The following is a 12,838-nucleotide window of genomic DNA, read 5'->3' as shown; positions in this document are numbered from 1 at the left end:
GGTTCTAATTCCAACATATTCTTGCCAATATGTCTGTGTTTTCTATCATAAATGTTCTAGTGGTATCACATTGTGATTTTTAAAACATGATTTTTACATAAGTGGTTGCATATTTTGAATCTACTAAATGTTACTGAATTGTACACTTTAAAATAATTTTGTTATGTAAATTTCTCCAAAACATTTTCATACATCCCAAAGAAGCAGTTATACATAGAGCAGTTTTTCCTATTATTCCCTTCTCCTTTCCCATGACAATCATCAAGCTGTTTTCTATCCCTGTGGATTTACCTATTCTGGATACAGTGGTCCCTCATCTATCACGGGAGTTAGGTTCCAGAACCCCCAGCGATAGGTGAAAACCTGAGAAGTAGCGACCTTATATTTATTTGATTATTTATATATATTTTAAGGCTTTATAAACCCTCCCTACATTCATAAACTTTTGCCAAACTCTTTATAAACACTTCTTATGCTGTTAAACACTTTCCACACTTTTTTTTCTTTTTTGTTGACAGAGACAGAGAGAGAGTCAGAGAGAGGGACAGACAGAGAGGAAGGGAGATGAGAAGCATCAGTTCTTTGTTGTGGCACCTTAGTTGTTCATTGATTGCTTTCTCATATGTGCCTTGACCTGTGGGCTACAGCAGACTGAGTGACCCCTTGGTCGAGCCAGTGACCTTGGGCTCAAGCTGGTGAGCCTTGCTCAAACCAGATGAGCTGTGCTCCAGCTGGTGACCTTGGGGTCTTGAACCTGGGTCCTCCGCATCCTATTCCGATGTTCTATCCACTGCGCCACCACCTAGTCAGGCCACTTTCTACACTCTTAAATATATGTAATTTTAAAAACATAATATTCTTTTATTTTATTTTATTTATTCATTTTAGAAAGGAGAGAGAGGGAGAGAGAGAGAGAAACACAGAGAGAGAAGGGGGAGCAGGAAGCATCAACTCCCAAATGTGCCTTGACCAGGCAAGCCCAGGGTTTCGAACCGGCGACCTCAGCATTTCCAGGTCAACATTTTATCCACTGCGCCACCACAGGTCAGGCAAAAAAACCATATAATATTCTATATGGGTACTCACCAGTGAATATACTACAACTTAAATATTTTTTATATTGCTTTCAACTTTTTAGACTAGAAAATGCTTATTTTACTGCAAAAATAAATAATATAAGGTCTACTGGAAAGTTCTGTCCATTTCTATCACAACAAGTTTTGACACGTAAGCACATGTTTATTTGGTGCATGTGTGCCTCTCTATTTTTATCACTTAATGTATACATACTGACATAGCAAATTAACTAAAACAAAGTTGATTCACGTTAGTCTTATGTGTGAAGCGATAGTGCACCCATGGCTACTGATAAAGTTCACTTATGTCACTGTAATTTTTACGAATTTCAACAAGGAAGAAATGCTACAGAAGCATGTCTGTCGCATCCACCATATTTCCCGGACTTAGCACCCTCCGACTATCACTTGTTTTTGTCCTTACAAAATTTTTTGAAGGGCAAAAAATTCAAAAATGAAGAAGATATCAAAGAAGCACTGGTTCAATTTTTTGCATCAAAAGATAAAATATTTTTCAAAAATGGGATATACAAATTGCCCTCACACTGGCAAGAAATCATTAATAATAATGGCAATTATATTACTTAATAAAGTTTATTGACGGTAAGAAAAAATTGTATTTTGTTTTATTCCAGAAAAGGACAGAACTTTCCGGTAGACCTTATATATAAAAATACCTATATACAGTGGGACCTTGAGATACGAATAGACTAACATACGAATTTTTTAAGATACGAGCTGCGAAAGAAGAGCCCATCTGCTTCTCCATCCCTCCCCCTCTCCTTTCTCTCTATCTCTTTCTTCCCTTCCTGCAGCCAAGTCTCCATTGAAGCAAAGTTGTCCAGGGTGCTGAGGATGGCTCCATGGCCTCTGCCTCAGGTGCTAGAATGGCTCCAGTTGCAACGGAGCAATTCCCCAGATGGGAAGGAGTCTGTTTCTCTGCCTCCCCTCTTCTCACTTCAAAAAAATACAAAAACTAAAATAAAAAAAAAAAATAACCACTTAGAAAATCTATTTTTTTAAAGAGTTGGAAATACACGTGCCACGTCAAATAATCTGAATCTCAATTGGTACTGCCTATGTAATCCTGTTCTCAGGTATTCCAAACAACTCTGTTTCAGTAAACTCTTTTTATCAAGTAGTCCAAAGCCAGGAGAAACTACTGAAAAATTTCACTACAACTTTAAGAAAAAGTGAGTGACAAGTTATATATTGAGAGATTATTCTAAAACAAGTTTAGTGGAGATTCAGTTCTGTTTCTGAAACTTTCTTATATATTAACATTATATAATGGTAATACTAACACAGTGAAAGATACTCAAGGTATTAAAACTTTAAGGTATAAATATAAAAATGTGCAAGTCTATCAACTTAGATATTTTACCTCAAATTATTCTGCCTATGTAGATCCCTAACCAAAGGCGTACAGACTTTATTACTAAATTGTCCCAATGCTTGTATTAAAGAAAAATAGAGATATAAATAGGGGAGGAATAGGTCCTATTAGTTAATTATTTAAATTATAAGAAGCTTTAATTAATATATAAAAGTATCATTTCTATGATCTGCAGTGAAAATGGAAGCAGAAAATAAAAGAATAATTCAGACTATTCTCATTTAAAAAATTTTTTTAATTCCATCAGAGGCATACACATATGTGGGTATGTGAATATAAAAAGTATTGATACTACATTATCAATAAAATGAAAAGGCAACCTATTAAATGGGAGAAATATTGCAAACCATGTATCTGACAAGGGGTTAATATCCAAAATGTACAAGGAACTCAGATAAATCAAGACCAAATAAACAAAAAAATCCAATTAAAAATTGGGCAAAGGACATTTTCACAGACATACAAATAGCAAACAGGAACATGAAAAGGTGTACAACATCACTCATCAGCAGGGAAATACAAATCAAAACCACAAAGACTAGCACCTCATACCTGTTAGGATGGCTATTACCAAAAAGACAAAAGATAACATTCTGGTAGGGATGTGACAAAAGGGAACATTGTACACTGTCAATTGGAATGTAAACTGATCTAGCCACTATAGAAAATAATATTAAGGTTCTCAAGAAAATTAAAAATAGAACTACAATATGATCCAGCAATCCTACTTCTAGGTATATATTCAAATAAAACAAAACATTATCTTGAAAAGATAGCTATACTCCCATGTTTACTGCAGCATTATTTATAATACCAAAGGTATGGAAACCACCTAAGTGTTCAACAACAAATTAACAGATAAAGAAAATGTCACACACATACACACACAAACACAGGAATGTTATTCATTCTTTTAAAAAAAAGTAAATTCTGTCATCTATAAAATAGATGAAGCTGGAGGGTATTATGCTAAGTGAAATAAGCCAGATACATAAGACTAAATAGGACCCAGTACCATTTTATGTGTAAAATCTTAAAAAAGCTGAGGGGAACGGGGGCAAACTCAGAAACAGTGAAAAAGTGGTTGCTGGGGCTGGAAGGAATAAAAAGAGGTTGGTAAAGGGTACAAACTTACATTATAAGATGGATAAAGTCTGTGGATCTAATGTGTAATATGGTGACTATAATAGATAACACTTATGCAACTCAAAGTTGCTAAGAGAGAACTTAACTATTCTCATCCAGAAAAAGAAAAGGTAAAGATAGTAATGGAAGTGTTAATTAACTCAATGGGAGGGGAGGAAATCCCTTCATAATAGTAAACATTTATAAAATCATCATATTGTACACTTTATTTCTCTTTATTATTAGTGATTTCTTGATTGACTTATTTTAGAGACAGAGAGAAAGAGACAGATGGAAACACCGATCTATTCCTGTAAGTGTCCTGACTGGGGATTGAACCTGCAACCTTGGCACATTGGTATGATGCTGTACCCAACAGAGCTGTCCCACCAGGACTATATTGTACACTTCCAATATCTTATAATTTAGTTGTCAATAATATCACAATTAATAAAAAATGTCAGCAGCAATTATCTAAATAGAGAGAAAATGGGCATTTTTGCTTAGGTCTATTTTCTAATCTCTGCAACAAATGTGAACTATTTTGTAGTAAGGAAAAATTACTACCTTTTTATTTTATGAAGTATCTTTTTTATTTCAAAAAATTTAGTATTCAGTGCCATTTTAATGTGAAATGGAATTTGATTTCTAAATAAATCCAATCCCTCAATTAGAAAATTACTTAAAAATATTTCAATATGTAACTGTTTTGGAGAAACATGGTGTTACTGTAATAATTACATTAAATGGAACACGCTGTTCCTTAGTAACGATATATCTCACTTGTTAGCAAATTCAACTATACAATGAAAAATACACAGACTGAAACTACAAACTTACCTAATAATCTGTCCTTCCTCTTCTGGAGTAGCTGGTCTTAACCCCAGAACTATATGACATACCTAAAGAAAAAAGTGGTAAATTAAACTTCATTGGTGCCAATGACCGATAGTATTTTTCGCATTATTTGCAGAGCTTTCAATTGATGAATTATCAGTGAGTCACCTGAGTAAATTTGAACTTTAAATATCAGCTTTTTTTTTTCTTTTGAGCAAACCATTTCAGTGAAGGCCAACTCCCAAGTCTGTATGTGAGATGGGGGTAGAGGGGGGGGGGAGGAAGGGAAATGGAGGAAAAGAGGGAGGGCAGAGGGGCAGAAGACGATGGATGAAAGAAAAAGAAGAAATAATTTTTCAGAATATTTCATTAATACTATGTATTTTAATATATCTCACACAGAGAATATTTTGTTTCCTAAAATCTCAAGACTATATCATGGCACTTGGAGAAGGTGGTCAAGGGGAGATGAAAAGTATATAAGAGATGAAACATAAGGAGGGAGGGGTTAATTTGAACAGCTCTAAGAGAAAAATTATTGTCCCGAATGCTTCTTAAAGGTTCATTTCCTCATCTGTTTTATTTGCCTTCTCCACATATCATCACAAAAGATGTGATTTTTTTCAACAATTTATCATTGAAAAAAATTTTTTTGTGTGACAGGGACAGAGAGAGGGACAGATAGGGACAGACAAGCAGAAAGGGAGAGAGATAATAAGCATCAATTCTTTGTTGCTGCACCTTAGTTGTTCATTGATTGCTTTCTCATATGTGCCTTGAGTAGGGGGCTCCAGCAGAGTGAGTGACCCCTTGCTCAAGCCAGCGACCTTGGGCTCCAGCTGGTGAGCCTTGTGCAAACCAGATGAGCCCGTGCTCAAGACGGCAATCTTGGGGTTTCGAACCTGGGTCTTCCACTTCCCAGTCCAGTGCTCTATCCACTGTACCACTGCCTGGTCAGGCAAGTTAAATATTGTTTTACAATTTTGTTTACTTTTAGGTAACATTTATATTATAATAAAATATAAAAATTAGGTTTTTGGGATTCATCCATGCTCTTTTTTATTGCTGAGTATCCCATTGTTTAAATATACCACCATTTGTTTTACCCATTCTCATATTGGAAAATAAAATTAAACGACTAAAGAAGTCATTGAACCGTACACTTAGGATTTGTTCACTTTTCAGTGTGTATTTTCCATTTTTTAAAAGTTTACTTTCAAAACACAGTATTGAAAGTATTAAGGTGATAATTCATTGTGGTTTTATTTAAATTTCTCTGATATTTAATGACATTAGCATCTTTTCATATGTCTACTGGCAGTTTGAATGTCCTCCTTTGAGAAGTGTCTATACAGGTCCTTTGCCCATTTTTAATAGATTTTTTTCTTGGCAGAGGCGGATTTAACAGCAGGCACACCAGGCGCGCACATTGGGCCTCAACTTCCCAAGGGCTCCCAAAATTCCCAACTTTACACATATTTCTGATGACACCAAGTTTGTTTTTATTTTAACATTAATAGTACACAATATTTTTTATTTTAAAATATGGTTAAAATGTATTTTTATTTTCCCTCTTTTTTTTTAAGGGGCCCAATATTTTCTTCTGCGCCTGGGGCCTCAACTGACCTTAATCTGCCTCTGTTTCTTGGTGTTGTATGAGTTCTGTATAAATTTTGGATATTACCTGTTGATTGATATATCAATGGCAAATTTCCTGCCATTCAGTAGGTTATCTTTTCATTTTGTTGGTTTCCTTTGCTGTGCAAAAACTTCTTAGTTTGATGTAGTCCCATTTGCTTATATTTTCTTTTATATCCTTTGCCCAAGGAGATCTCAGAAAAAGATAGTGCTAAGAGAAATGTCAGAGTTTACTACCTGTTTCCTTTTAGCACTTTTTTGGTTTGCGTCTAATATTTAAGTATTTAATCCATTTTGAGTTTATTCTTGCAAGTGGTGTAAGAAAGTGATCTAATTTCATTTTTTTGCATCTGTCCAATTTCAACATTGTTTACTGAATTGACTGTCTTTACTTCATTGTATGTTCTTGCTTCTTTTGCCATATACTGACCTTATAGATGTGGGTTTATTTCTGGGGCCTGTATTCTGTTCCATTAATCTATGTGTCTGTTTTTATAACAGTATCATTATTTAGGTTACTATGGTCTTATCGTATAGTTTGTTAGCAGGTAGTGTGTTACCTCCAACTTTGTACTTTTGTAAGACTTCTGTAACTATTTGAGGTCTTTTGTGGTTCCATATATATTTTTGAATTATTTGTTCCAGTTCTCTGAAAAACACCAATAGTATTTTGATAGGGATTGCACTGAAGCGATAGATTGCTTTGGGTAGTTATGAACATTTTAATGTTATTTTTTCCTATCCATGAGCAAAGTATATGCTTCTGCTTACTTATATATTTTTTAATTTCTTCAATGTCTTATAATTTTCCCAGTACAGGTCTTTTAACTTCTTGGTTAAATTTATTCAAATGTATTTTATTTTGTTGGTGCAACTGTAAACAGGAATTGTTTTCATAATTTCTTTCTGGTAGTTCATTATTGGTGTATTAAAATGCAGTCAATTTTTAAATATTTTGTATCCTGCTACTCTGCTGAATTCATTTATCAGTTCTAATTGTTTTTTGGTGGAATCTTTTGCATTCTCTCTATATATTGTAATATCATGCCATCTGCATATAATGAGTTTTACTTCTACCTTTCCAATTTGGATGACTTTAATTTCTTCCTGTCCTATTGCTGTGGCTATGTCTTCCCATATTATGGGGAATAAGAGTGGTGAAAGTGGACATCCTGTCTTGTTCCTGATATTAAGGGAAATGTTTTTAGTTTTTCCCCATTGAGTATGATGTTAGCTATGGGTTTGTCATATATGGCCTTTATTATGTGAAGGTATGTTCCCTATATTCCCATATTAGAGTGGGTTTTTTTTTTATCATAAATGGGTGCTGGCTTTAGTAAAATCATCTAGATATGTCATATAGTTTTATTCTTCATTTTGTTTATGTGGAGTATCACAATTGATTTGTGGGTATTGAACCAGCCTGGCATCCCACATGAGCATGGTATATCTTTTTTTTTTTTTTTTAACAGAGAGAGAGAGAGAGTCAGAGAGACGGATAGACAGGGACAGACAAACAGGAACGAAGAGATGAGAAGCATCAATCATTAGTTTTTCATTGGGCATTGCAACACCTTAATTGTTCATTGATTGCCTTCTCATACATGCCTTGACCGCGGGCCTTCAGCAGACCGAGTAACTCCTTGCTCGAACCAGTGACCTTGCGCTCAAGCTGGTGAGCTTTTGCTCAAACCAGATGAGCCCACGCTCAAGCTGGCGACCTCGGGGTCTTGAATCTGGGTCTTCCGCATCCCAGTCTGACACTCTATCCACTGCGCCACTGTCTGGTCAGGCTATGATCTTTTTAATGTATTGCTGAATTCAGTTTTCTAATATTTTGTTGAGGATTTTGGCACCTACATTGATTAAGGATATTAAGTTATAATTTTCTGTCTTTGTAATTTATCTGATTTTAAAATTAGGATAACATGGGCCTTGTAAAAGGAGCGAGGGTCTTCTTTCCTCTTGAGTTTTTTGGAATAGTTAAGGACAGGTGTTAAATCTTCTTTGAATGTTTCACAAAATTCTCCTTTGAGGCCATCTGGTCCAGGACTTTTTTTTTTTTTTTTAATTTTTCTGAAGTAAGGGAGGCAGAGAGACAGACTCCCACATGTGTCCGACCGGGATCCACACAGCACGCCCACTAGGGGCAATGCTCTGCCCATCTGGGGCATTGCTCAGTTGTGGCCAGAGCCATTCTAGCACCTAAGACCAGAGCCAGTCTAGCGCCTGAGGCGGAGGCCATGGAACCATCTTCAGCCCCCGGGCCAACTTTGCTCCATTGGAGCCTTGGCTGCCAGAGGGGAAGAGAGAGACAGAGAGGAAGGAGAGGGGGAAGGGTGGAGAAGCAGATGGGCGCTTCTCCTGTGTGCCCTAGCCAGGAATCAAACCTGGGACTTTCACAAGCTGGGCCGATGCTCTACTGCTAAGCCAACCGGCCAGGGTAAGACTTTTGTTTTTTACAGTTGAATGTCTTTTCACCAAGTAAACACACATATGTAAGCTTTACCTAGTCTAGAAATACATTGCTACATCTGCCAAAGCTCCACTTTGGGTTCCTCCCCAGACACTACTGCACCTCTTTGATACAAATGAGCTATCCTGAATTCTATAACCATGAACTGGTTTGTCTGCTTTTCAATTTTTTGCTCCAGTGTTTGCAACTCAACATTATGTAAGATTCATGCATGTTACTGAATATAGCATTAGTGTATTTATTTTCATTGTTGTAAAGTAGACCGTTGCATGTATGTGCCACAACTTATTTATGTATTTATTATTATTATTAATTTTATCAAGTGAGAGGCAGGGAGGTGGAGACATAGACTCCTGCATGAGCCTGACCAGAATCTACCCAGGAACCACGTTTGGGGATGATGTTCTGCCCATCTGGGGCCACAGCTCTGCTGCTTGGCAACTGAGTTATTTTAGCACCTGATACAAGGCTATGGAGCAGGGGTTGGGAACCTATGACTCGTGAGCCAGATGTGGCTCTTTTGATGGTTGCATCTGGCTCACAGACAAATCTTTAATAAAAAAAAAATAATGTTAAAAATATAAAACATTCTCATGTATTACAATCCATTCATTTCCTACCACTCATGTTCATGGTTGCGGGTGGCTGGAGCCAATCACAGCTGTCCTCCGGGACATTACCAAATTTTTATTGGATAATGCATAACATACACAGGTTGTTGTATGGCTCTCATGGAATTACATTTTAAAATATGGGGCGTTCGTGGCTCTCTCAGCCAAAAAAATTCCTGACCCCTCTATGGAGCCATCCTCAGCGCTTGAGTTCAATGTGCTCATTCAAGCCATGGCTGCAGGAGAGGAAGAGAGAGGAGGGGGCAGGGTGGAGAAGTAGATGGCTGCTTATCCTATGTGCCTTGACTGGGAATCAAACCTGGGATTTCCACATGCCAGGCTGATGCTCTTCTGCTGAACCAACCGGCCAGGGCTTGTATTTATTATTATTGATAGATAATTTAGTAGTTTCCTTGTTTTTGATTATAACAAATAGTGATTATAAGAACTTACTTTTATCTCTTTTGGTGCTCAGATATTTAAGTTTCTGTAGGGTACACAGGGGATAGACTTGTTTTGGTCATATGGTATGCATATGTTCAACTTTTATAAACTCTGCCAAACAATCTCCAAAGTATTTTTAACAATTTATATTCCCATTGGCAATGTGTGAGAGTTATAGTTACTTGCTATCCTCACCAATACTTCTTACCACTTAAAAAACTAATGATTCTGTAGGATGTCGGTAGGTATTACAAATGGGGTTTTTTGTTGTTGTTGTTGTTTTTTTTCTGAAGCTGGAAACGGGGAGAGGCAGTCAGACAGACTCCCGCATGTACCCGACCGGGATCCACCCGGCATGCCCACCAGGGGGCAATGCTCTGCCCATCCGGGGCGTCACTCTGTTGCAACCAGAGCCACTCTAGCACCTGAGGCAGAGGCCATAGAGCCATCCCCAGCACCCGGGCCATCTTTGCTCCAATGGAGCCTCGGCTGCGGGAGGGGAAGAGAGAGACAGAGAGGAAGGAGAGGGGGAGGGGTGGAGAAACAGATGGGCGCTTCTCCTGTGTGCCCTGGCCGGGAATCGAACCCGGGACTTCTGCACGCCAGTCCGACGCTCTACCGCTGAGCCAACCGGCCAGGGCCACAAATGGGGGTTTAATACGTATTTCCACAAAAACTAAAGAGGTTAGCCCCTTTTGATAATACTTATTAGCTATTTGTATATATTTTTTTGTGAAGCACCTATTCAAATTTTTTGCCAATTTTTATATTGAGGTTCTACTTTTTTCTAATACCACTTATTCAAAAGACTACTCCTCCCCATCAGCAATGCAATGTCTTCTTTGTTATAAAAATAAGTGATCACATATATGGAGGTCTGTTTAAGAACTCTCAATATTGTTCCATTGGTCTATTTGTCTAACTTTATGCAGATATCACACTGTCTCAGTACTATCGTTTCATAGTAAATCCTAGATAATCAAAGTCCTCTAAGTATTCTTTAAAGTATCTTGGCTATTTTTGGCTGTTTCCACTTCTACATGTATTTGAAATCAGCTTGTCAAGTTCCACAAGAACAACAATAAATTTTTGGGGAATTGCAATTATGAGTGTACCAAATTTATAAAGCTATATAAGGGAAATTGACATCTTTAAAATATTGAGCTGTCCAATTCCTAAATATGGATAATCTTCCTCTGTATTGGTTTTTATTGCTGCTATAATTAATTACCACAAACTAAGCAGCTTAAAACAAATTTATTATCTTATAGTTCTGTAGGTCAAAAATCAGACACAGGTCTCACTAGACTAAAAACCAAGATGTCAGCAGGGCTGTATTCCTTTTTAGAGGTCAAAGGAATAATACATTTATTTCCTTGTCTTTTCCAGCTTCAAGAATTCACCATATTCCTTTACTTTTGGCCCCTTCCTCTATCTTTAAATCCAGCAATTTAGCATTTTGCTAACCCTTCTAATCTGATACATCTGCAACGTCCCTTTTGCCATAAAACATAACATATTCACAGGTGCCAAGGATTAGGGCATGGCTGTTAGGGAGTGGGGGGGGGCACTATTTTCCCTACCGCACTCTTTAAAATGATACTTTTTGATAAATGTTTGAGATAAAAGCTTGATAGTGTTGATCATGCTTCCTCTGCTAATATTTTAACAGAGCACTGAGTTTATAAAATAGATTGAAAGAGATATTATCACAGGAATGATTTTCTAGTTCTATTGATAATCCTATACTCAGCCAAGAGTAGGATTTTGGCAAATAAAATAAGATCACAATTCAAGCTTTTATCACTAAATTTACCATCTAATCCTACTAATTTTAAGACAAAGAAAATAAAAGTTAGCATAACAGCCTGTTGACTCATATATTAAGTGAACATAGAATTTTAAAAACAGCTGATTTTGACTTATACTTTCAACTTATGATGTGTATACTGGGACGAATCTCACTGTAAGTCAAGGAGCAACTGTAATTATGAGATAAAGTAGTTGAATATATTACTTTAAATGAGATAAAAACAGCTGATCAATTTTCATGTTTCTAGTAGTCAAATTATTTTGTCCATATTTATATTTTATAAAGCCAACAACCTATATTCTTGCTAAAAATTAAAAAGAACAGTGGAACAACTAATTGGTTTAATTGGATACCATAGGCTTCTCAGATTCTGTGTGTTTTAGATATATAATATTTAGTCATTAACTGTCAGGAAAAGTCCTATTCCATTTAGTCCAACACAGCCATTTCACACAGATAAGCTTTTCTTTATTTACAGTGGAAGATCATGATAGATATAAAGATAAGAAACCTTTCTGACCTTCACATGGAAAGAAAAATCAATTAGAATCTAAAAATCACTATTACATGAACTTAACTGTATTATGAACTATGAAAAATGGGAAATCATAATTTTCAAATATTAGAGCAAGAAAACTACCTTAATAAATAAATAGTTAAAATCTAGCAAGCTCCATGACTTATTGTTCACTCCTGGCAGATTTTCTTCCCTTCTTTTCCCTCAATCTTTCTTGAACCTTCCAAAGTATTAAAAAAAAACAAAAAAAACCTTGCAACTAAGATAATCTCCTAACTAAAGAGACCGTATATATTTTTAAAATTATAGCTGCCTACTTATGATCCATCTCGCTGTTTACACTCTTACTCATTAGGAAGGGCCTTTAAAAATGACAGAAGTAAATAAAAAGCAAATTATGATGACTTCTACAATTTAAATTATTCTCTATGTCTACCAGCTTCTCAATTATGACTTATGTAAGATAAACAGTCATCTATATTCTGCTTTCCTATCTCTCACATCATGATTTTGAGAGGCTTCAATAGTCACTCATGCTCTCTTACCATCTTTCAAATAGTGCACAGGATAATGTACTTCTTCTATTTATCATATCTGGTTTTGCAGCCCGGTTATACTAACTACTAAATAATGGAAAAGACACGGAATTACTGCTACTATTACCCTTTGTACCAGTCATTTACCTTAAACGTACCTGGAAAAGGAGATTCAAAAATTCATTGGCAAGAACATTTTTCACACTCCAGATCTGATAGTCTTCTAGAGTAAGATGGCCCATCTGAAAGAAAAACAATATTAAAAAAGATACCATACTTTGAATGTCCTCATTTTTATAGCATTTGAATAAAATCTGGTTTATTAACCTTATATGTCACTTGTCTGAAAACAAACCACTAATTTAAAGT

At 36.1% G+C, this 12,838-nt stretch overlaps 1 protein-coding gene across 4 annotated transcripts in view; it reads right to left on the bottom strand.

The window, feature by feature from the left end:
- Positions 1-12,838, bottom strand: part of USP32 (ubiquitin specific peptidase 32) — a 174,487-nt gene that overhangs the window by 72,267 nt on the left and 89,382 nt on the right. For all 4 annotated transcript variants that reach the window (XM_066262748.1, XM_066262749.1, XM_066262750.1 and 1 more), the window contains exons 10-11: positions 12,628-12,711; positions 4,438-4,499 (exon numbers count right to left, since the gene is read on the bottom strand). In XM_066262748.1, the coding sequence (XP_066118845.1) occupies positions 4,438-4,499; positions 12,628-12,711 (146 nt within the window). The remainder of the gene's footprint in view (positions 1-4,437; positions 4,500-12,627; positions 12,712-12,838) is intronic.

This window comes from Saccopteryx bilineata, chromosome 2, assembly GCF_036850765.1.
Source record: "Saccopteryx bilineata isolate mSacBil1 chromosome 2, mSacBil1_pri_phased_curated, whole genome shotgun sequence".
Classification (NCBI taxonomy): domain Eukaryota; kingdom Metazoa; phylum Chordata; class Mammalia; order Chiroptera; family Emballonuridae; genus Saccopteryx; species Saccopteryx bilineata.
This window is presented reverse-complemented; position numbering and strand designations above follow the sequence as displayed.